Consider the following 26,025-nt stretch of genomic DNA (forward strand, 5'->3'; position numbering starts at 1 on the left):
ATCAGTTGCTGGTGGTTCTATCTCACTGGGTTCTTGATCAGTTGCTGATGGTTCTATCTCACTGGGTTCTTTTTTAGTGGCTGGTGTATCTATCTCACCGGGTTCTTCTTCATCAGTTGCTGGTGGTTCTATCTCACTGGGTTCTTTTTCAGTTGCTGGTGGTCCTATCTCACTGAGTTCTTCCTTGGTTTCTGGGTAGAGTGGTTCTATCTCACTGGGTTCTAACTCACTGGGTTCTTTTTCAGTTGCTGGTGGTCCTATCTCACTGAGTTCTTCCTTGGTTTCTGGGTAGAGTGGTTCTATCTCACTGGGTTCTATCTCACTGGGTTCTTTTTCAGTTGCTGGTGGTCCTATCTCACTGAGTTCTTCCTTGGTTTCTGGGTAGAGTGGTTCTATCTCACTGGATTCTAACTCACTGGGTTCTTTCTCAGTACCAGTAGGTGTTGTTCCACCTGGTGTGGTTCCAGACCGAGTGGTAGTTGCTTTGACATCCTCTGCGTTGTGTCGGTTGAAGACATATGGATCCTGTTCTTTTAGAGTGGCCAAGACCTGACCGTCTGTTATAGCATAACTCTGTTTTTCTGTGTGACTGTGAGTGACTGTGGGTGTATGTTTGCCTGTGTGTATGCTAGTGTGTGTGCGTGTGATAGTCGCTTGGGACCTGTCAGGGAGCCGAGCAGCAGTGTTTGTTAAGTGAGTCACCCTGTCTGTGTATGTCTGGGGCGAAGGGGGCGAGGCAGAAAGGAAGACAGGGGGGGAGACAGATGTGCTTGATGGAGCAGTGATCCTAGTTAAGGATGGAGTAGTAGTAGTAGTAGTAGTGGTAGTAGTAGTGCTTATAGTAATGGTTGTAGCAGGTGCTGTCAGTTTCCTGGGCTTTGTAAGTGCTGCTCTGGTGGTAGTGGGACTTAAGTTATTCTGGAGAGGGGAGGTCGGACCTGGGGGCATGGGTCGTCCTCTGAGTCTGTTGATGCGTCTCCTCTGGCCAGGCCTATTGCTGGCATTCCAGGGGCTTCTGGGTCGCGACGGAACAGAGTTGGAGAACATTACCTTTCCAGAGTTTGTTGTTCCAGTCCTCTCCCCCTCACCTGGAGTCCTTACAGGGATAACACTCTGTCTCCTTTCCTCTGCGCTAGTGTAATTGACATTGGAGGTTGGCTTTGTGCTTTTAAGAGAACCCTCTGTCTCTGTTTCTGTCCCTGTCTCTGTGTCTGTGTTTGACTTAGGTTTTTGGGGGAAGTTATTCCTCGGATCTGAAGTGTTTGGTGTCTCTGGGGCCACTCTATCCTTTGTTAGCAGATCTGGGATTAGTGATGTATGGGTGTGGTTTAACCACTCTTCCTGTAGACTGAGGACATCTATGGAAGAACTCTTTGAGGTATCAGGCTCTGAGTCCAATACAAGACGTTGATCAGAGTTTCTTCCCACGCTTACCTCTGGTGTGCTGTTTGGTAATGTTGTGTCTGTATGTATTCTGGTTGTCTGTGTTTTAGTTGTCTGTATTCTCTCTGTCTGTATTCTGTCTGGCTGTGTCCTACTTGGCTGTGTGCTGCCTGGCTTTCTTCTGGTTTTATGTCTGCCGTCTGGCTGTGTACTTTCTGGCTGTGTGCTGCCTGGATTTGTTCTGGTTGTGTGATTGCTTTCTGTATGTCTGCTATTTGTCTGTATTCTGGTTGGGATTGAGGTGGTTGTCTGTGCTTCAATTGGGATTGAGGTGGTTGTCTGTGCTTCAGTTGGGGCTGAGGTTGTTGTCTGTGCTTCAGTTGGGGTTGAGGTGGTTGTCTGTGCTTCAGTTGGGGTTGAGGTGGTTGTCTGTGCTTCAATTGGGGTTGAGGTGGTTGTCTGTGCTTCAGTTGGGGCTGAGGTGGTTGTCTGTGCTTCAGTTGGGGCTGAGGTGGTTGTCTGTGCTCCAGTTGGGGCTGAGGTGGTTGTCTGTGCTTCAGTTGGGGCTGAGGTGGTTGTCTGTGCTTCAGTTGGGGCTGAGGTGTTAGTATGTGCTCTTGTCGGGGGTGGTACATACAGGGAGTCTGTGATTTTAGGGGCAGTCCTTTCACGTATCTTAGTCAGCAGGTCGGCCCATTTCTGAGGGTCTATTTTGTGCTTGGCCAGGTTAAAGCTCCGCCGACCCTCCAACCTGTTCCTCCTCTGCTCCACAGGGAAGCCTCTCCTCAAGGGCTTCTTGCCCTTTTGGGGTGGTCTGCTACCCTCCACCCTCACCATGTGGGATCTGATGGGGGGACGCCATGTCCTGTTGTAACCTGCCCTGGTGGGCAGTATGTTCTCCCCCTCATCATCTCCTGACCCCCCCTCTTCAATCTCCTCACCCCCTAGAGGGGCTCGTACCCTGTTGGACACCCCCGCCGCAGATTGTGGCCTCATGGGATATCTCATAGGTGATGAGGTGTCAGAAGGATGCGGGGTGAGCGTCAGTCTGGTGGAGAGAGAGTCAGCACCGTACTGGTTCAACGCTACACACCGGTACAGGCCTGCATCTCCCAGCGCAGGGATGGGGAGAGACAGGGTACCGTTGGCCAAGACAGTAAACCCTGCCTCGTCCTTTCTCCTCCCCTCGTTCCTACTCCCTACCACTCTCCCGCCAGGAAGAACCCAGTTCACCTCAACCCTTGGTGTACCAGAGGCCTCGCACGGCAGACTGACAGGGTCTCCAACCAATCCAGTCACAGCCGGGCCTAGCTCCTCCCCTGGGGGAGGATTGGATGATTCTACCACCGCCAGACGGAGGGGGAGGACATCAACATCTCCCCCCGCCCGGGCCACGCAATAGTACAGTCCAGCATCAGAGTGATCCACTCTCTGCAGGACCAGCCCCTGGCCAGACACCCGGACCCTACCATCTGAGCTGCGGTAGGGAGAGGAGACTGTTGAACCATCTGGGAAAACCCATTGGAGCCTGTGGTCTCCAGAGCTTAGGTCTCCAATAGAGCTGAGGACAGGGCAGGGCAGGTGGATCTGTCTCTCTGCAGCTGCAGTAAAAGCTGTGTGGGTGTGGTTGGTCTGGATGAGGACCCAGGAGTGTGGGGATGGGGGGTCTGGGGGAGCAGACACCAGGGTGGACAGGGTCAGTTTAACCCTGTGTGCGCTGGACTGAGCTCTGTTGAGCTCTAGACTGACATGTGGCTGCAGTAACCAGGCAGGCTGGGCTTGAATACTGGCCCTGACCCCTGTATGGTAGTAGCCCTCCTTCTCTGCTGTCTGTCTGTACCTGAAGGACAAGAAAGGACAGATTTGATCTATGTGTTGGGGTTACAACAAAATTGTACAGGTAAAGAGGAAAATAACACAGGAATGTGTCTGTATTTTCATACCTGTAGGCAAGTCTTGGGGCTTTACTCAACATTATTTCTCTTTGAAGCCTGACAGGTGTCTCACTGTAGTAGGCCAGCAGCCTCCACAGCCTCTCATAGCCATGCCCATCCACCCCACAGTCCAGTGAGAGGGAGAGGGAGAGGGAGATGGGGATGGAGGAGGAGGAAAGGTGTGGTGGGGTAATGTCAGGAGTCTGTGAGGAGTGTGTGATGTTACACTTCAGATCAACAGCATTCCCCTGTTGGTCAGACATCCCCAGGGAGGCGTTGCCTAAAGCCTCTCTAAAGGTTTCTATTGGTTGAACTTCGCCATCCTCCTGAGATGAGGTTCTGGGATTGGTGGAGATGACAGGCGAGGTGCAGGATAGGTCTTTCTGCTGCAAAAGGCCACGACCCTTCATGTGTTTGGGTGAGGCACAGGCCAGGCAATGCGGCCCTGGACATTTCAACACCCCTGAGAGAGAAGAGAAGAATCAGTATTTCCTCACCCAAATAAGCATCCCAATTCCATTGAATCTGATTGAGACTCAGTAGGTAGCAGTGGAGGCTCCTCAGAGGAAGAAGAGGCGGACCATAAATATTAAAATTGTAAAATATTAAAAAAGTTATCAGTTTTAGATAAAACTATATATATTCACGTCACCAAATAATTTATTAACACACTGTTTTGCAATGAAGGTCTACAGTAGCCCCAACAGCACTCTCTAGGGTAACACCATGGTGTAGTCAGAGGACAGCTAGCTTCCATCCTCCTCTGGGTACATTGACTTCAATACAAAACCTAGGAGGCTCATGGTTCTCACCCCTTTCCATAGACCAACACTGTAATTATGACAACTTCCAGAGGACATCCTCCAACCTATCAGATCACTTGCAGCATGAACTGACATGTTGTCCATCCAATCAAAGGATCAGAGAATTAATCTAGTACTGAAAGCATAAGCTACAGATAGCTAGCCTTGCAGTGCATAAAAAGTGGTGAGTAATGTCTTTGACTCAAAGAGAGACAAAGACATTAGTTGACAAAGACAAATTAATTTATTCCAAAATTAAAGAGAAGCAAGAGAGAGAGAGATTTATTTATTTATTATTACTTTGTTTCACTTACTAGAAAATGCAGCTAGCTAGTTTAGCCTACTCCAACACCCTACTCAAACAGAAGGATGCTATGTTAGCTAGCTGGCTATGCTTAATCAAACACAACACTGGAACTCTTCCAAGTCAAGGTAAGCTTTTGGTTTGACTAATTTATTGCACTGGGGCCCGCCGGTGTAAGTGCTAAACTGCTTACTGACTGTAAACTGTAACGTTACTGCATGATTGTAGCGTGTTTACTAATGCGTTAGGTCTATTAGCTATATTGACTATGCCGTTTCTTTCGGTAATATGGGGACAACGATGTAGGCTGTCTGTAGCGGTTATGATGTGGTTTGGCTTGGAAAGGTTTTTTCACCTGGTCACATATAGCTGATGTGTTGTGCATTGAAGTCCAGAAGCAAAGGGAAAGGGTGAGAGGAGGAGGGTGCATAGATGTGAGAAGGAATACAACGAGGCTGCTATGAAAGTGAACTGTGTTTACACGTGATCAGGGGTGTGCTCATTGTTTTACTTAATTTTATTTAACCAGGTAGGCCAGTTGAGAACAAGTTCTCATTTACAACTGCGACCTGGCCAAGATAAAGCAAAGTAGCCCAATAAAAACAACAACACAGAGTTACACATGGGACAAACAGACATACAGTCAATAACACAATAAAAAAAGGACATTCCACCGATTCTGTTGAAAAACGTTTCTTAAACTGAAGCAAATGGAACAAAATGGGGATAAACATACCTGAATTTGTCCAATAGAAACTCTCGTTTGCAACTGTTGGACTAATGATTTCAACCTAGATCAGCTAGATGCAGGCAAGAGTGTGCAAGGCGGTATTGAATATGTCACTGCCTGTCCATGTGTCACTGTGTGCTATGTTTTAAACTTTCATTCATAGGCTAAGTTGTACCTACCTCATGATGGGTAAAGGGAAAATGTGAGTATCATGTAGTAGCCTAAACCTATCGCTGTTACATTGAACTGGGTGAATGGAATATGAATGACAGTCATCCAATATGCTGTAATAGAAATAAGGCCATGCTCATGAATAAAAAAAAGTCCTTTCTCATCTTAAACGGCACCAACCGTCACTGGTAGGTAGGAATGTGCTTCTTTCCCTTTCATGATGATTCAATAGTATTGTCACACCTACTCCTGCTCCCTCCCTCTGGCGCTCCACATCCCCGGTCAACCCACATTGCGCACACCTGCTCCCCATCTTTACGCACACCTGGACTTCATCACCATCCTGATTACTTTCCCTTCATATAGTCCTCAGTAGCCTCTGTAATCAGGCAGTATTGGTTACATTCAGTAAGCTTCTCCTGTTTTGCATTATCTTCATGATTATTAAACTCACCTTCTGCACCTGCTTCCTTGCGTATACGTTACACATATGTGGATACATGGGCTCTGATATGGTACATTTTACATACACTGGTTGGAGTCATTTAAACTAATTTGAAAACCACTCCACAAATGTCTTGTTAACAAACTATAGTTTGGACAAGTCGGTTAGGACATCTACTTTGTGCATGACACAAGTCATTTTTCCAACAATTGTTTACAAACAGATTATTTCACTTAAAATTCATTGTATCACAATTCCAGTGGGTCAGAAGTTTACATACATTAAGTTGACTGTGCCTTTAAACAGCTTGGAAAATTACAAAAAAGGATGTCTTTAGGCTTTAGAAGCTTCTGATAGGCTAATTGACATCATTTGAGTCAACTGAAAGTGTACCTGTGTATGTATTTCAAGGCCTACCTTCAAACTCAGTGCCTCTTTGCTTGACATCATGGGAAAATCAAAAGAAATCAGCCAAGACCTCAGAAAAAAATTGGAGAACTCCACAAGTCTGGTTCATCCTTGGGAGACATTTCCAAACACCTGAAGGTACCACGTTCATCTGTACAAACAATAGTACCCAAGTGTAAACACCATGGGACCACGCAGCCGTCATACCGCTCAGGAAGGAGACACGTTCTGTCTCCTAGAGATGAAGGTACTTTGGTGCGAAAAGTGCAAATCACTCCCAGCAACAACAGCAAAGGACCCTGTGAAGATGCTGGAGGAAACAGGTACACAAGTATCTATATCCACAGTAAAACGAGTCCTACAAAGTCAATGTATTGGAGTGGCCATCACAAAGCCCTGACCTCAATCCTAGGGAAAATTTGTAGAGGCAGAACTGAAAATGCGTGTGCTAGCAAGGAGGCCTACAAACCTGACTCAGTTACACCAGCTCTGTCAGGAGGAATGGGCAAAAATTCACCCGACTAATTGTGGGAAGCTTGTGGAAGGCTACCTGAAACGTTTGACCCAAGTTAAACAATTTAAAGACAATGCTACCAAATACTAATTGAGTGTATGTAAACGTTTGACCCACTGGGAATGTGATGAAAGAAATAAAAGCTGAAATAAATCATTCTCTCTACTATTATTCTGACATTTCACATTCTTAAAATAAAGTGGTGATCCTAACTGACCTAAAACAGGGAATTTTTACTAGTATTAAATGTCAGGAATTGTGAAAAACTGAGTTTAAATGTATTTGGCTAAGGTAAATGTAAACTTCCAACTTCATCTGTATATGCAGCATTAGTTGAATAGGATGGCATTGACTAAAATACAGTGTACATATGAAATTAGTAAAACAGTAAACATTATCAAAGTGACCAGTGTTCCATTATTAAAGTGACCAAAGATTCCACGTCTATGTACATTGGGTAGCAGCTGTTGATCTCAGGGCATCGGCTTTGGCTGCCTCCAGCTCTGACTCTCTCTCTCTATCTGAGATGTCTCTGTTGTAGATACAGTGCATTCAGAAAGTATTCAGACCCCTTCTCTTTTCGCACATTTTGTTACGTTACAGCGTTATTCTGAAATGGATGAAATTATATTTTTCCTCATCAATCTACAGACAAAACCCCATCATGAAAAAGTGAAAACAGGTTTTTAGAAAACAAAAATACCTTTTCGTCCTCGTCTGAGGAGGAGTAGGAGAGATCGGACCAATATGCAGCGTGGTACATGTCCATGTCAATTTATTCAACAGGCTACCTAAGTATGATTCTCAATCAGAGACAACGAACGACACCTACCTCTGATTAAGAACCATACCAGGCCAAACACATAAACACAACCTAGAAAAACGAACATTGACTACCCACCCCAACTCACACCCTGACCCTACTAACTCAAAGACAAAATAAAGGAACTAAGGTCAGAACGTGACAGTACACCCCCCCCCAAAGGTGAGGACTCTGGCCGCAAAACCTGAACCTATAGGGGAGGGTCTGGGTGGGCGTCTGTCCGCGGTGGCGGCTCTGGCGTGGGACGTGGACCCCACTCCATCATAGTCTTGGCCCACTTAAGTGGCGCCCCTGGCGCGGCAACCCCCGAATGGAAGGGGGGATTCCGGCAGCACCGGACAGGCGGGAGACTCTGGCAAGCTCCTGACTGATGGGCGGCTCCGGCAGCTCCTGACTGATGGGCGGCTCCGGCAGCTCCTGACTGACGGGCGGCTCCGGCAGCTCAGGACAGATGGGAGTCTCCGGCAGCTCAGGACAGACGGGCGGCTCTGGCAGCGCTGGACAGGCGGGAGCCCGGGAGGAAGGAGACGGAGAGACAGCCTGGTGCGTGGGGCTGTCACCGGAGGCCTGGTGCGTGGAGGAGGCACCGGATAGACCGGACCGTGGAGGCGCACTGGAGGTCTCGAGCACCGAGCCTGCACAACCTTTCCTGGCTGGATACTCCCCGTAGCCCGGCCAGTGCGGCGGGGTGGAACAGACCACACTGGGCTGTGCTGGCGAACCGGGGACACCGTGCGTAGGGCTGGTGCCATCTACCCCGGGCCGAGGAGACGCACTGGAGACCAGATGCGCTGAGCCGGCTTCATAGCACCTCGCTCGATGCCCACTCTAGCCCGGCTGATACGAGGCGCTGCGATGTAACGCACCGGGCTATGCCTGTGCACTGGGGACACAGTGCGTCTCACGGCATAACACGTTGCCTGCCCGGTCCACCTCTCTCCACGGTAAGCACAGGGAGTTGGCTCAGGTCTCCTTCCTGACTTAGCTACACTCCCCGTGTGTCCCCCCCAATAATTTTTTGGGGCTGCCTCTCGTCCCTTTTGCGCTGCCGTGCTAGCTCCTCAAAATGCCGCCTCTCGGCTTTGGCTGCCTCGAGCTCTTCCCGGGGGCAGGCGATACACCCCAGCCTGTGTCCAGGGTCCCTCTCTGTCCAAAATCTCCTCCCATGTCCAGGAGTCCAGAACTCGCTGCTGCCCGATACCACGCTGCCTGGTCCTTGGTTGGTGGGTGAATCTGTAACAGCGTGGTACGTGTCCATGTTAATTTATTCAACAGAACACAAAAAAAATAACAACGGAGAATGAAACAAAACAGTTCTGAAAGGTGACATACACTAAACAGAAAACATTCACCCACAAAACACAGGTGGGAAAAGGCTACCTAAGTATGATTCTCAATCAGAGACAACGAACGACACCTGCCTCTGATTGAGAACCATACCAGGCCAAACACATAAACACAACCTAGAAAAACAAACATAGACTGCCCACCCCAACTCACGCCCTGACCCTACTAAAAGGTAAAATAAAAATAACACAAAGACAAAATAAAGGAACTAAGGTCAGAACGTGACAACACAAGTATCAGACTCTTTGCTGTGAGACTCAAAATTGAGCTCAGGTGCATCCTGTTTCCATTGATCGTCCTTGAGATGTTTCTACAACTTGATTGGAGTCCACCTGTGGTAAATTCAATTGATTGGACATGATTTGGAAAAGCACACACCTGTCTATATAAGGTCACACAGTTGACAGTGCATGTCAGAGCAAAAACCAAGCAATTGTCCGTAGAGCTCAGAGACAGGATTGTGTTGAGGGACAGATCTTGGGTAGGGTAACAAAAAATGTCTGCAGCATTGAAGGTCAGCAAGAACACAGTGGCCTCCATCATTCTTAAATGGAAGAAGTTTGGAACCATAAAGACTCTCCCTTGGTCGGGGAGGTGACCAAGAACCTGATGGTTACTCTGACAGAGCTCCGGAGTTCTTCTGTGGAGATGGGAGAAACTTCCAGAAGGACAACCATCTCTGCAGCACTCCACCAATCAGGCCTTTATGGTAGAGTGGCCAGACTCTGCCACTCTTCAGTAAACTGCACATGACAGCCTGCTTGGAGTTTGCCAAAAGCCACCTAAAGGACAAGATTCTCTGGTCTGATGGAACCAAGATTGAACTCTTTGGCCTGAATGCCAATCGTCACGTCTGGAGGAAACCTGGCACCATCCCTACGGTGAAGAATAGTGGTGGCAGCATCATGCTGTGGGGATGTTTTTCAACAGCAGGGACTGGGAGATGTGTCAGGATCGAGGGAAAGATGAACAGAGCAAGTACAGAGAGATTCTTGATGAAAACCTGCTCCAGAGCGCTCAGGACCTCATACTGGGGTGAAGGTTCACCTTCCAACAGGACATTGACCCTAAGCACACAGCCAAGACAACGCAGGAGTGGCTTTGGGACAAGTCTCTGAATGTCCTTGAGTGGCCCAGCTAGAGATCGGCTTGAACCCAATCGAACATCTCTGGAGAGACCTGAAAATAGCTGTGCAGCGAAGCTCCCCATCCAACCTGACAGAGCTTGAGAGGATCTGCAGAGAAGAATGAGAGAAACTCCCCAAATACAGGTGTGCCAAGCTTGTAGCGTCATACCCAAGAAGAATTCAGGCTGTAATTGGTGCCACAGGTTCTTCAACAAAGTACTGAGTAAAGGGTCTGAATACTTATGTAAATGTGATATTTCAGTTTATTTATTTTAACCTGTTTTTGCTTTTCATTATGGGGTATTGTGTGTAGATTGATGAGAAGAAAAAAAAACTATTTAATCAATTTTGGAATAAGGCTGTAACGTAACAAAATGTGTTAAAAGTCAAGGGGTCTGAATACTTTCCGAATGTACCGTATATGAGGTTACCACCAAACATGCTGCTGGAATTCATATTAGTGTCTGGCCTGCATTCTGTAATGGCATGATGTCAACAGCACAGAGCAGAGCAGTGGCAAAAAAAGTATGGGCTCATTTCCCTCAGGGGTTTCTGGGCATCGTCTGAATCAGTAGTTTGCGATAGTTCATATTGGGTATGGTCCAAATATGGGGTCAGGGCTGGGAGTCTGTGTGCGTGTGCGTGCATGCGTGTGTGTGCGTGTGTGTGTGTGTAAATGATGTATATGTCTGTGTTGTATGTAGGCCCCTGAGTTGAGACCCCGACTTTTGATCTGAAATCACAATCACCCACTAATTATTTTGTCATTTTTGCAGATTAAAAGAGTTAGAGCTAGTAATGTATCAATATTTATCTTTAAAATGTGCTATGACATAGCAAATGAATATATAGCACAACTTTGGATTTCACCCCCAACTCATCGTTTGGAAGTTTTGACTGACTTGGAGTGAGCTTCTCTTCTTCTCCTGCTTCGACCATGCAATGCGGGTATCAAGTGTAGCAAAAGTGATTGCTGTCCTCTTTATGAAATGATCAACTTTACCATGTATATTTAATAATGACCATATATACTGATTGTTTTAAAAAACTACCAAAACTTGATGGTGAACCTGAACAATCAAAATCAAATTGAATGTAAACCACAATCAGCATATAGCCTGATGAGAGTTGTGTTTCCCCGGTGGTATCTTAGGCTACTTTAAACCTGGACCATTTTCAAGAGCACATGTAATAAAAACAACCAAGCAAATTACATTGGCTGTTACTCAACTAATAAAGCCTAATATTGCAAAAGCCATTTAGCATAAATTTGAATGTTGAAGGTGACAGGCCATGATCTGGCACAATTGCACATCTTTTATTGGTCAGCGCACATAGCTGCGCACAGCACGCAGTTTGACTAGGCTACTGATATTGCCTGGGGTTTTTCGGCATGGAAAATTACTTGTAGATCAATGACTGTCAACATAATTACATGCTTAGTTTGACACTGAAGGAGAGGACACAGTCATTCCATGTGATTTTATCAAGCCATGACACCCACCATCTGAAATCGTTTATGTAGTTAGAAACAGATCCATCTGAATTCCTGAAACATAATTTTTTTTTATTAAAAAAAGAAAGAAATTAAGCTAATTGATTGTACCCAAATTGGCCATTTTAATTGATAGGATTCATATAATCTTCAATAAATATGGTAACTAACATCATATTTCTACCATATTTCTTCCTAACAATGAGTAAGACATGAGGAATCCCACCCCAATAACCAGTATACAGTGTCAGTTCTCTATGTATGACAAGTAGTATGGCGCTTTTGCTTGGAGTATTGCTTCTTCAACCTTTATAATGTACTCCCTGTGAATCTGGGGATGTTTTTTTCCCCTGTTCAGAGAAATTAGCCCAATCGCTTGCATTCTATACCATAAATTAGTGTGAAAGTACCAAAGTTTTGCCCACTAGATGCCACTGTTCCTGCTACTGCCACCATACCCTTTAATCAATGTTGATGGTCTCTTATGTTAATTAAATCTACCACAACATTTTCTTTCCAACTTTGGGTAGGAAACCAACAGCTCATGATGAAAATAAATTGTGTGGTCATCCTCGCAATTCAAACCAGTCCTCCATGAAAGCAATTAAGCTTGTCCTTCTCTTAGACTTAACTTATGTCCAGGAAACGGCCCCTCTGTGTATGGTTTATTTCCTTAAAAAAGGTCTGGATTAGTTAGACCATTCCTGGTGATTGGCAAACAAGCAAACCATTAGGCTACAGCAGTTCTAATTGTTTCAATATTATGGTCTCCAAAGGTCTTCAATGGTAAAATTCCCAAACACACACTGTATAGTGTTTTGTAATGGTATCAGGTTGGGTTTAATGGAACATTTCACTAATCACACTACATATAGAGATATTTTATTTTCATTTTATTAAAAAACCTATGACTGCCATGCAATGGTTTATAATTTTATTATTTTATTAGGGTTGTCGCAACATTTTAATCACTAGCCCAATTCTCCATCAAAGTTTTGAGCTTGTAGGAAAAGTCTTCACATGAGAATTGCACCATATGGATAGCCCTCTCAGAGAGCTGCCATTGTTTGGACTATTCGAGGAGAGTTGGGTTTAAGCATTAGGTTGCTAAGAGAAGGACAAACTGAATTACTTTCATGGAGGACTGGCTTGACCACACCATTTATTTTCGTAATGAGCAAAAGCTATTGGTTTTCTACCCAAAGTTGCAAAGAAAAGTAGGTGTTCCATTTAATAAATCAGCTAAATGGATAAAAGGGTGTGGTGGCAGTAGCAGGAACAGCAGCATTTAGTGGGAAAAACTAGGTACTTTCACATTAATTTATGGTAAAGAATACAAGCGACTTCAATGGCTAATTTCTTTGAACAGGGGAAAAAAACATCACCAGATTCACACGGATTACAAGGTTGAAGAAGCAATACTCCAAGCAGCAGCTCCATACTACTTGTCAGACATAGAGAACTGATACTGTATACAGGTTGTTAGGATGGGATTAGGTTCTATATTTATTGAAGAGAATATGAATCAGAGGAGGCTGGTGGGAGGAGTTATAGGATGATGGGCTCATAGTAATGACTGGAATGGAATAAATTAAATGGAGTCAAACCTGTGGTTTCCATACGTTTGATACCGTTCCATTTTATTCCATTCCAGCCCTTACAATGAGCCCATCCTCCTATAGTTTATCCTACCAGCTTCCTCTGAAATGAATCGTTCAATTAAAATTGCCAATGTGGTTGCAATCAATTACCTTAATTTCTCAGAAATCAAATTATATTTAAACAAAATAATGCTTCAGGAATGCTCTTCTCTTTCTAACTGAAATGCTTTCAGAACGATCTGAGAGGGTGAGTATTGAAATCCTCTTTCTTGTACTTTTCGATTTGGAATGAAGTAATTTGAGCAACATTTGTTACATTGGGATCGGTTTGGGGCATAGCCATGGGAAGTAGGGTTGCTGAGGTTGCTGCAGTACCCACTAAAAAAAAAAAAACAGTTGAAGTCGGAAGTTTACATACACTTAGGTTGGAGTCATTAAAACTTGTTTTTCAACCACTCCACAAATTTCTTGTTAGCAAACTATACTTTTGGCAAGTCGGTTAGGACATCTACTTTGTGCATGACACAAGTAATTTTTCCAACAATTGTTTACAGACAGATTATTTCACTTATAATTCACTGTACCACAATTTCAGTGGGTCAGAAGTTTACATACACTAAGTTGACTGTGCCTTCAAACAAATAGGAAAATTACAGAAAATGATGTCATGGCTTTAGAAGCTTCTGATAGGCTAATTGACATATTTTGAGTGAATTGGAGCTGTCGCTGTGGATGTATTTCAAGGCCTACCTTCAAATTCCGTTCCTCTTTGCTTGACATCATGGGAAAATAAAAAGAAATCAGCCAAGACCTCAGAATTGTTTTTGAGACCACAAATCTGGTTCATCCTTGAGAGCAATTTCCAAACGCCTGAAGGTACCACCTTCATCTGTACAAACAATAGTACCCAAGTATAAACACCATGCGACCATGCAGCCGTCATACCGCTCAGGAAGGAGACACGTTCTGTCTCTAGAGATGAAGGTACTTTGGTGCGAAAAGTGCAAATCAATCCCAGAACAACAGCGAAGGACCCTGTGAAGATGCTGGAGGAAACTGGTACAAAAGTATCTATTTCCACAGTGAAACGAGTCCTGTTTCGACATAACCTGAAAGGCCGCTCAGCAAGGAAGAAGCCACTGCTCCAAAACTGCCATAAAAAAGCCAGACTACAGTTTGCAACTGCACATAGGACAAAGATTGTACTTTTTGGTGAAATGTCCTCTGGTCTGATGAAACAAAAATAGAACTGTTTGGCCATAATGACCATTGTTATGTTTGGAGGAAAAAGGGGGAGGCTTGCAAGCCGAAGAATACCATCCCAACCGTGAAGCACGAGGGTGGCAGCATCATGTTGTGGGGGTACTTTGCTGCAGGAGCGACTGGTGCACTTCACAAAATAAATGGCATGTTGAGGATGGAAAATATTGTGGATATATTGAAGCAACATTTCAAGATATCAGTCAGGAAGTTAAAGTTTGGTCGCAAATGGGTCTTCCAAATGGACAATGACCCCAAGCATACTTCCAAAGTTCATCACAAAGCCCTGACCTCAATCCAATAGAACATTTGTGGGCAGAACTGAAAAAGCTTGTGTGAACAAGGAGGCCTACAAACCTGACTCAGTTACACCAGCTCTGTCAGGAGGTATGGGCCAAAATTCACCCAACTTATTGTGGGAAGCTTGTGGAAGGCTACCTAAAGTGTTTGACCCAAGTTAAACAATTTAAAGGCAATGCTACCATATACTAATTGAGTGTATGTAAACTTCTGACCCACTGGGAATGTGATGAAAGAAATAAAAGTTGAAATAAATAATTCTCTCTGCTCTTATTCTGAAATTTCACATTCTTAAAATAAAGTGGTGATCCTAACTGACTTAAGACAGGGAATTTTTACTAGTATTAAATGTCAGGAATTGTGAGTTTAATGTATTTGGCTAAGGTGTATGAACAACTTCCAACTTCAACTGTGTATATATACACTGCTCAAAAAATAAAGGGAACACTAAAATAACACATCCTAGATCTGAATGAATGAAATATTCTTATTAAATACTTTTTTCTTTACATAGTTGAATGTGCTGACAACAAAATCACACAAAAATTATCAATTTATCAACCTATGGTGGTCTGGATTTGGAGTCACACTCAAAATGAATGTGGAAAACCACACTACAGGCTGATCCAACGTTGATGTAATGTCCTTAAAACAAGTCAAAATGAGGCTCAGTAGTGTGTGTGGCCTCCACGTGCCTGTATTACCTCCCTACAACGCCTGGGCATGCTCCTGATGAGGTGGCGGATAGTCTCCTGAGGGATCTCCTCCCAGACCTGGACTAAAGCATCCGCCAACTCCTGGACAGCGAGACATGGTGTCCCAAATGTGCTCAATTGGATTCAGGTCTGGGGAACGGGCGGGCCAGTCCATAGCATCAATTCCTTCCTCTTGCAGGAACTGCTGACACACTCCAGCCACGTGAGGTCTAGCATTGTCTTGCATTAGGAGGAACCCAGGGCCAACCGCACCAGCATATGGTCTCACAAGGGGTCTGAGGATCTCATCTCGGTACCTAATGGCAGTCAGGCTACCTCTGGCGAGCACATGGAGGGCTGTGCGGCTCCCCAAAGAAATGCCACCCCACACCATGACTGACCCACTGCCAAACCGGTCATGCTGGAGGATGTTGCAGGCAGCAGAACGTTCTCCACGGCGTCTCCAGACTGTCACGTCTGTCACATGTGCTCAGTGTGAACCTGCTTTCCTCTGTGAAGAGCACAGGGCGCCAGTGGCGAATTTGCCAATCTTGGTGTTTTCTGGAAAATGCCAAACGTCCTGCACGGTGTTGGACGTCGGGCCTGTGGACGTCGTCCACCTGTGGACGTCAGGCCCTCATACCACCCTCATGGAGTCTGTTTCTGACCGTTTGAGCAGACACATAAACATTTGTGGCCTGCTGGAGGTCATTTTGCAGGGCTCTGGCAGTGCTCCTCCTGCTCCTCCTTGCACAAAGGCGGAGGTAGCGGTCCTGCTGCTGGGTTGTTGCCCTACTACGGCCTCCTCCATGTCTCCTGATGTACTGGCCTGTCTCCTGGTAGCGCCTCCATGCTCTGGACACTACGCTGACAGACACAGCAAACCTTCTTGCCACAGTACGCATTGATGTGCCATCCTGGATGAGCTGCACTACCTGAGCCACTTGTGTGGGTTGTAGACTCCGTCTAATGCTACCACTAGAGTGAAAGCACCGCCAGCATTCAAAAGTGACCAAAACATCAGCCAGGAAGCATAGGAACTGAGAAGTGGTCTGTGGTTATCACCTGCAGAACCACTCCTTTATTGGGGGTGTCTTGCTAATTGCCTATAATTTCCAACTCTTGTCTATTCCATTTGCACAACAGCATGTGAAATTTATTGTCAATCAGTGTTGCTTCCTAAGTGGACAGTTTGATTTCACAGAAGTGTGGTTGACTTGGAGTTACATTGTGTTGTTTAAGTGTTCCCTTTATTTTTTTGAGCAGTGTATATATATACACAGTATATATATATATATATATATAGTGTATATATATACACAGTATATATATATATATATACACAGTATATATATATATACACAGTATATATACACAGTATATATACACAGTATATATACACAGTGTATATATATATATATATATATATATATATATATTTTAAAAACACTTAAATACTTGCTGGCTTTCACTAGTCCTATGTTAACAGACTGATATAGCCATCTGTAGCGCATCAATATTGAAGTCTGTAGCACCCCCAACCTCAAGCATCTTCCCACGGGCTGATATGACCGGGGACCGATGTATATTTGTGAATGTTTCATCCCTAAGACTCTGTGTAGGATTAGGGGTTAGTGTAGTATCATAGGCACCTGGGTGAGAGATGCTCCAGGCCTGCATCCAAGCCATGCTGCAATCGCAGGTCCAAGGGTTGGCCTGCAGAGCCAGGGACTCCAGAAGAGGGGCAGTCCTCAGTGTGTCCCTAGGCAGGATAGTTAGACTGTTGTTGGACACATCCAGATGCCTTGGGAGAGGAGGGGGATAGTCCAGTCACAAATGACACCCTATTCCCTAAGCAGTGCACTACTCTAGTGCACTACTGTTAGGTGTGACCTAAGACTAAGAGTGAATAGATTAATAAATGCACAATTAAGGCACACGAAAACCCACCTGAGGGTGGAGTAGCAGAATGTCTGCAGTAGGGACAGAGTGCAGAAGGCCTGCGGGTGCAGCTGGTGGAGCCGGTTCCCCTGCAGTCGGATCAGTCTGAGGTTGGGGAGGCGGAGCAGGGCCTGGGGGTGCAGGAACTGCAGCTGGTTGTGATCCAGGTGGAGGCGCAGTAGTGAGGACAGGCCTGAGAAGCTCTCTGCTGAGATCTCCCTCAGCTTGTTATAACTTAGCTTCAGGACCTGGGGGAAAGAATGGATGGATGGAGCAATGAATGAATGAATGAAGGATAATTGAAAATACATGGTATAAACCCCTCCAGTTATAAACAACAATACATACAGTGCCTTGCGAAAGTATTCGGCCCTCTTGAACTTTGCGACCTTTTGCCACATTTCAGGCTTCAAACATAAAGATATAAAACTGTATTTTTTTGTGAAGAATCAACAACAAGTGGGACACAATCATGAAGTGGAACGACATTTATTGGATATTTCAAACTTTTTTAACAAATCAAAAACTGAAAAATTGGGCGTGCAAAATTATTCAGCCCCCTTAAGTTAATACTTTGTAGCGCCACCTTTTGCTGCGATTACAGCTGTAAGTCGCTTGGGGCATGTCTCTATCAGTTTTGCACATCGAGAGACTGAAATTTTTTCCCATTCCTCCTTGCAAAACAGCTCGAGCTCAGTGAGGTTGGATGGAGAGCATTTGTGAACAGCAGTTTTCAGTTCTTTCCACAGATTCTCGATTGGATTCAGGTCTGGACTTTGACTTGGCCATACTAACGCCTGGATATGTTCGTTTTTGAACCATTCCATTGTAGATTTTGCTTTATGTTTTGGATCATTGTCTTGTTGGAAGACAAATCTCCGTCCCAGTCTCAGGTCTTTTGCAGTCTCCATCAGGTTTTCTTCCAGAATGGTCCTGTATTTGGCACCATCCATCTTCCCATCAATTTTAACCATCTTCCCTGTCCCTGCTGAAGAAAAGCAGGCCCAAACCATGATGCTGCCACCACCATGTTTGACAGTGGGGATGGTGTGTTCAGGGTGATGAGGGTGTTGCTTTTACGCCAAACATAACGTTTTGCATTGTTGCCAAAAAGTTCAATTTTGGTTTCATCTGACCAGAGCACCTTCTTCCACATGTTTGGTGTGTCTCCCAGGTGGCTTGTGGCAAACTTTAAACAACACTTTTTATGGATATCTTTAAGAAATGGCTTTCTTCTTGCCACTCTTCCATAAAGGCCAGATTTGTGCAATATACGACTGATTGTTGTCCTATGGACAGAGTCTCCCACCTCAGCTGTAGATCTCTGCAGTTCATCCAGAGTGATCATGGGCCTCTTGGCTGCATCTCTGATCAGTCTTCTCCTTGTATGAGCTGAAAGTTTAGAGGGACGCCAGGTCTTGGTAGATTTGCAGTGGTCTGATAATCCTTCCATTTCAATATTATCGCTTGCACAGTGCTCCTTGGGATGTTTAAAGCTTGGGAAATCTTTTTGTATCCAAATCCGGCTTTAAACTTCTTCACAACAGTATCTCGGACCTGCCTGGTGTGTTCCTTGTTCTTCATGATGCTCTCTGCGCTTTTAACGGACCTCTGAGACTATCACAGTGCAGGTGCATTTATACGGAGACTTGATTACACACAGGTGGATTGTATTTATCATCATTAGTCATTTAGGTCAACATTGGATCATTCAGAGATCCTCACTGAACTTCTGGAGAGAGTTTGCTGCACTGAAAGTAAAGGGGCTGAATAATTTTGCACGCCCAATTTTTCAGTTTTTGATTTGTTAAAAAAGTTTGAAATATCCAATAAATGTCGTTCCACTTCCTGATTGTGTCCCACTTGTTGTTGATTCTTCACAAAAAAATACAGTTTTATATCTTTATGTTTGAAGCCTGAAATGTGGCAAAAGGTCGCAAAGTTCAAGGGGGCCGAATACTTTCGCAAGGCACTGTATGCATCAATGTGAGTCAAATGAACACAAAAATACAATAGCAGACTGTGCCTAAGCTCAATAGAACTATGGACATTTGCATCCAATCATTAGCTCATTTCAGCCCTCTCCTCTCCATGTCAACTCTATAAGCCTCAGTACCTGAAGTGAGGACAGATCTTGGAACGCTCGGTCAGGAATCTCACGGATGTCATTCCCATGAAGCATCAGCTGCTCCAGCCTCCTCAGACCAGCTAATGAGCTATCTGGGATCCTGCTGATACTGTTGAACCTTTCAAATACCAGAGAGAACCAGCATCAGCCAATGGGGGGGGTGTATGTATATATATATATTTATTTGCACAAGCCTTACCCTAGATTGATGTGTAGTGTATGTTGCGGTAGAAGCTGTGGTATGGTGAGCAGGGACCTGAAGGTGCAGTGTAGTTCAGTGGGCTGGTAGCAGGAGCAGGGCCGAGGGCAGGCACCACTAGGAGACACCAGGGTCACTAACACCACCACAGCCAGAGACACACCACACACACTGGGAGCCATCTTCAATAGGAGGGACCCTCACTGCCAATATAGAAATATTTACAGTACCAGTCAAACGTTTGGACACACCTACTCATTCAACGTGTTTTCTTTATTTTTACTATTTTCTACATTGTAGAATAAAAGTTAAAACATCCAAACTATGAAATAACACTCATCAAACCAATGACAGGACAAAGCTGTCATCAATGCAAATGGTGGCTATTGTCCAGTGTACTAGTGGGCTTGATGCCACTGACATACACAGCACTGACACACATTCTCAATGCTTGTGCTGACATTCCCATGGAAATAAGCCTACAGTCTCAGTCTGTTTATTCTATCGTCCTGACCAGCATTGAAAACGACCATGCTATTTTTGACATTGTTCTGACATTTCAAGGTATGTGAAAAAATGTCAACAGTTGTTCACAAAGGAGAAGAATGAGCTATCTAAAGTACCGATGTAAAGACAGTTTCAGGTTGGATATTCAATGGATATTCGCCTGTAGCTTTCCTTACATCCACCAACAGCAGTTAGGGACCGTTAACATAGTGACAAATCTAATTTATTCAAATTGCAATAGCTATTTATCCATTACTCCTAAAACTTTCAAAACTGGTTCTAGCTAACCCGATGGCATAGACACACATTGCACACATTCGTTTTTTTGTCTATTTACATCTTGCACTACTTTAAATTATTTATTTACATTTTTGAATTTCAATAGCTCATTGGTCATATGACCTACTGGACTCAAACAAGGTGCAGAATTTCCACTGACTACCCTTCTATATTGCACACCCTTTAGTTTGTCCATTCATCTCACATGCTTTTATGTGAATTTTTCTAAATTTAAAATTTCAATAACTCCTTGGTCATGTGACCTAGTTACTTCAATCAAGGTTCAGAATGTCCACTCAGTGGGCCTACACATTGCACACCCTTTAGTTTGTCCATTTTTTTTTTATCTCACATGGTTTTACATGAATTTTTCCAAATGTAGAATTTCAATAGCTCCTTGGTCATGTGACCTACTGACTTCAAACAAGGTTCTGAATGTCCACTGACTACCCTTCCATATTGCACACCATTTAGTTAGTCAATTTTCATCTCACAAGATTTCACATTCATTTTTCTAAATTTAAAATGTCAATAGCTCCTTGGTCATGTGGCCTACTGACTTCAAACAAGGTCCACTGACTATACCTTCATATCACACATTCTGATGTTTGTCTACTTTCATATCATGCTATTAGACTTAAATCTGTACGTTTTGCAGGCCTTCATTTCACATGGGTGTTAAAAAATGTTTTTGAAGTTAGAGGTGCGTAAAGGAAGGAGCACAGGTAGGCCTCATGAAAAACAATGTTTCCTATGCTCTTTGAATCATAGTAATAGGCAGTGATTTGTCAGTCAGAGTGATCTTGATAAGGTGAAAGAATCCTTTTCATAGCATCACTTTCATATACTGTACATTAAGACAAATCCTTCTACGTTGAGTATTAGAACACAGTTTACAGAACCTGATAATGACTTGATATTTGAGTGCATTCAAAACAAGCCACCTGCAGACAACTTACAAAATGCAATAGTGTATTTGAGGGTTCATTTTTCTGATGAAAATAGTTATTCGATGCATGGCCTACTATTTCTAACTGGAAAAATAAATTCCTACGTCTATTGTGAGTAAAATCCTTTTTCCAAAATTGATATAGTTACATTTTTGGTATATGTGTAAAAATACCAAGGTGTCTGGTTAGACTGTAAACTTTCCTTCCAGGCTCACATTAAGCATCTCCAATCCAAAATTAAATCTAGAATCGGCTTCCTATTTCACAATAAAGCATCCTTCACTCATGCTGCCAAACATACCTTTGTAAAACTGACTATCCTACCGATCCTTGACTTCGGCGATGTCATTTACAAAATAGCCTCCAACACTCTACTCAAAAAATTGGATGCAGTCTACCACATTGCCATTCGTTTCGTCACCAAAGCCCCATATACTACCCACCACTGCGACCTGTATGCTCATGTTGGCTGGTCCTCGCTTCATATTCATCGCCAAACCCACTGGCTCCAGGTCATCTATAGGTCCTTGCTAGGTATAGCCCCGCCTTATCTCAGCTCACTGGTCACCATAGCAGCACCCACCCATAGCACGCGCTCCATCAGGTATATTTCACTGGTCATCCCCAAAGCCAATTCCTCCTTTGGCCGCCTTTCCTTCCAATTCTCTGCTGCCAATGACTGGAACGACTTCCAAAAATCACTGAAGCTGGAGACTCATATCTCCCTCACTATCTTTAATGATCAGCTATCAGAGCAGCGTACAGATCATTGCATCTGTACATAGCCCATCTGTAAATAGCCCATCCAACTACCTCATCATTGTTAAAAAAAATTTTTGCTCCTTTGCACCACATTATCTCTACTTGCACATTCATCTTCTGCACATCTATCACTCCCGTGTTTATTTGTGAAATTGTAATTATTTTGCCACTACGGCCTATTTATTGCCTTATAACTCCCTAATCTTATTTAATTTACACACACTTGTATATAGACTTTTCTATTGTGTTATTGACTGTACATTTGTTTATCCCATGTGTAACTCTGTGTTGTTGTTTGTGTCACACTGCCTTGCTTTATCTTGGCCAGGTCGCAGTTGTAAATGAGAACTTGTTCTCAACTGGCCTACCTGGTTGAATAAAGGTGGAAAAAAATAATAATAAAAAAATAAAAAATACTGTATGTGGGAATGTCTTATGTCTGTCCTACATGTAGTGTTGGTACATGGAATATTGCTCAACTGCATATATCATAAATTGCTATTGCAAATAGAAATATTATGTTCAACAACTGACATTTTCAGATATTATTTTGACAAACACACTTTGGTTCTTACAATTCATTCTCTATTGTCATAGATTTGGTGGGTACTGTCATCTGTGATCTTTGTGATATGACTTTCTTTAAGCACGTACTGATGAAACTGTCACTTAATATTTTTTTCTTAAAGTCTACAAACACTCTACATTTATTCGCTCTGTGATAGGGTTGGATCCTATATGCTACTTTCATTATTGTCATGTAAATGGTTCAGTGCCTATAATTTAGGCTGTGTGTAGAATGGGGCATAAAGGAAATTACCTCTACTACTAAATTACTAATAGATTATAGTGATAAGGAAAACGGCATTCATTTGCCTATAACTAATCAGAATTCCATTATGTTTACATAAAAAAGAGAATACTTCAAAATGAGAAGATCCTGCCATGGAAAAGACGACTGTGTGGACATAAAGTGGAAATGAGGGGAAATAACTCACACCATGCAGCAGGACACCTTCAGCTGCTGGGTCTTTGTAATGCAGGTTTGATAGTTATATTTTCAATAATGAATGGTTAGCTGTTATGTGACAATTAGGTCAAAAACTCTATTTTATTTTTTGGTGTAGATGGCCAAGGAAGTTGCACAGAACTTCCCCAACATCCCCTTCCAAATTGATATGGAACCTTCAAAAACACATGGAGCAACTGCGAAAAGAAATTTGCTGAGGATATACTAAAAATGTCTGGTATGTAATAACATTTAATTCAAAGTAAATGTATATTCTTTATTTTTATGTAGTCGTGTGAGACAGCCATATGTTCAGTTCATGCTTATGATTTCAGAGTTCAACAAAGCCAACAACTGCTTCATGTGTGCCACTGATAAAGAACCTGGATGTGGCACAAAGACAGCCTGGGTTAGTAACTTTATTTAACATGTTTATAATCTTTTGACAACAGTGACGGCATGTAAGACAATTTATGATATGCCACAATGGATGACTAATTCGTCATTAGTCATACTGCATTGATATTTTATATTATTTATAACGTGTTATGCTTCGTTTTGTTTTAGATTGAATGTTTTGCATGCCAACTGTGGTTCCATGTGCTGTAACTAGGAATGAAGACAAACTGGAAGTGCAGTCTTTGTTGTTGAAAATGTATGCTATACCCCATCCACACTGAAGAGGCTCTGAAATGTACATCAACCAGGGTTAATGTATGCTATACCCCATCCACACTGAAGAGGCTCTGAAATGTACATCAACCAGGGATAAAGACAAAGTTAACACTGTGAAATGTTTCAAACGTATTTGAAGTTAAAGAATCTGACATGTTGGAAAAGATTAAAGGGCTACAATTTGTTTAATTTGTCAATATTCAATTTTTATTCATTGATTTTCTGGCCACCATTACTGTGGTTACATGTTCAGTATATGTATTGACCAGAAATTGTAAGCAAGCCCACTGCAGCCTAGCTCACTCTCCATCCCTGCTTTGGACAATTAATGGCATGACTCTCATACTTTGCCCTTTTCCTTTATGGTTGATATTAACGACGAAAGGAGATATTATCTGTCTCTCTCCTATTGTGTACCGCTGTTAAATACTGTGGAAAAATAAAAAACAGGGAAAATAAGTACTTAGAACTACCAATCATTATAGATAAATACAAAAAAAAGGGTAAACACAACACTGGACTGAAACCCCTAATTGTCAAACTAATATTAATGTACAACAATATAGAAGAGACATAACTGGAGGTTATGCAATATGGGTGTATAGCCACTGCACGCTTCTTAGGTGTGTAATTGACATGACCAAGGATCTATTGAAATTTAAAACTATGAAAAATGTACGTTACACCGCGTAATTTTACAGTACACAAACAAGCAATATAGAAGGGTACATTCTGCACCATGTTTGACGTCACTAGGTCACATGACCAAGGAGCTATTGAAATTTTAAATTGAGAAGAATTCATGTAAAATCTTGTCAGTTTCAATTGGACAAACTAAAGGGTGTGCAATATAGAAAGGTAGTCAGTGGACATTCTGGACCTTGTTTGAGTCAAGTAGGTCACATGACCAATGAGCTATTGAAATGCGAATGTAAAAAGTTTGTATTTTGTTTACGCTCCCTAACTAATTCAACTAGGAATACAAAATGCTGCTCACATTTCCACATGTTTATTAGCTTTGGAAAGCTAATTAATGTCCGAATCGTGAAAATAAGACCTGGGCAATGTTGTGCGCAATTTTTCCAACGTAATGACACTTATTTGGAGACTGGCTCAAGTGGTTTGAAAGCTATTGAGGTTTGAAAGCGCGAATATCCGTCAAATATCCAGATTGAAACTGTCTTTACCTCGGTATCTAATAGGCCGAATTTAACGCATCAAATCCGAGCAGCAGCTCCAACTGTTTCCTATTGTTTTACGCGCGAGTCTGCATCAAAGAACCTGTCCTCTAATCATTCCACAGGCGAGCAGTTAACGATCATCCTCTGACCTCTATACGGATACTGACCTACCTCTATAGTCGAAACGGATACTGACCTCTCTATTCTTTGACGCACTGCTAAACGCTGTCACAGAGAGTGATGAAATTGAAGACAATCATTATTTTTCCTCGGTAGGTAAATGCATCTATATGTAGGACACAACTTTACAGCTTTACATTGCATGGAAATACTTAGTTGAAAAAAGTTTTAGCATCTGGTGGCAATTTGACAGCAATTCCCCCCGTCATAATATGAATAGTAGGATAAGCATTTCATTTGGGAGCTCAGAATGATTACTGTCAATTTACCTTGCAATCCTTCAAACCGAAGATATCAAGATTCTTCATTTCGTTACAGCCAAAATCCCTTCAAGTCTCATTTTTATCCAAATGACGATTCGGCAACGCATTCATGTAATTCCAGGTCTGTTTAATAATATAATATTGGCATTCAAAACGTTACTGACGTTTCAATAGGCTACAACTTTTGCAAATGAATATAAGAGAGGTGAAAACAATCAACAACAAAAAAATATCCTTGCTTTTGTGAAAAATATATATTTGTTTGGATAAAATAACGGATAGATTCAAATGTTCTTGCTATTCCGACAGAGCAGGTATTGTTCCCCTGTGCAGCTGAAAGGACGGGAAGGAATCAGACATAATGGATGGTAAAAACTATTTGGGGAGGAGAGTGTTTGAGTGGGTGACGCTTGGAGAGGAGAGTAGGAGAGCTGAGGGGCGGCGCTGGCGAGAAGAAACTGAGAATCCTAAAACCTAAATAACTGTGTGTAGCCTTTCATTCTTTTAGAAACGTTAAAAACATGTAATATTTTGAGTGACTTTCACAATGTATCAACAACATAAAAATTAATGTATATCCAAATGAATGTAAGGAGCTCTAAAATTATATC

At 43.1% G+C, this 26,025-nt stretch overlaps 1 protein-coding gene across 1 annotated transcript in view; it reads right to left on the minus strand.

The window, feature by feature from the left end:
- Nucleotides 1–25,756, minus strand: part of LOC112223577 (matrix-remodeling-associated protein 5-like) — a 32,738-nt gene extending 6,982 nt beyond the window's left edge. The window contains exons 1-8 of the mRNA XM_042306960.1: nt 25,421–25,756; nt 19,609–19,811; nt 19,398–19,527; nt 17,291–17,529; nt 16,993–17,144; nt 3,579–3,780; nt 2,055–3,223; nt 939–1,015 (exon numbers count right to left, since the gene is read on the minus strand). Of these exons, the coding sequence (XP_042162894.1) occupies nt 939–1,015; nt 2,055–3,223; nt 3,579–3,780; nt 16,993–17,144; nt 17,291–17,529; nt 19,398–19,527; nt 19,609–19,790 (2,151 nt within the window). The 5' untranslated portion in view covers nt 19,791–19,811; nt 25,421–25,756. The remainder of the gene's footprint in view (nt 1–938; nt 1,016–2,054; nt 3,224–3,578; nt 3,781–16,992; nt 17,145–17,290; nt 17,530–19,397; nt 19,528–19,608; nt 19,812–25,420) is intronic.
- Nucleotides 25,757–26,025: the final 269 nt, after the last annotated feature.

The sequence above is a fragment of the Oncorhynchus tshawytscha genome, linkage group LG26, assembly GCF_018296145.1.
Source record: "Oncorhynchus tshawytscha isolate Ot180627B linkage group LG26, Otsh_v2.0, whole genome shotgun sequence".
Lineage (NCBI taxonomy): Eukaryota > Metazoa > Chordata > Actinopteri > Salmoniformes > Salmonidae > Oncorhynchus > Oncorhynchus tshawytscha.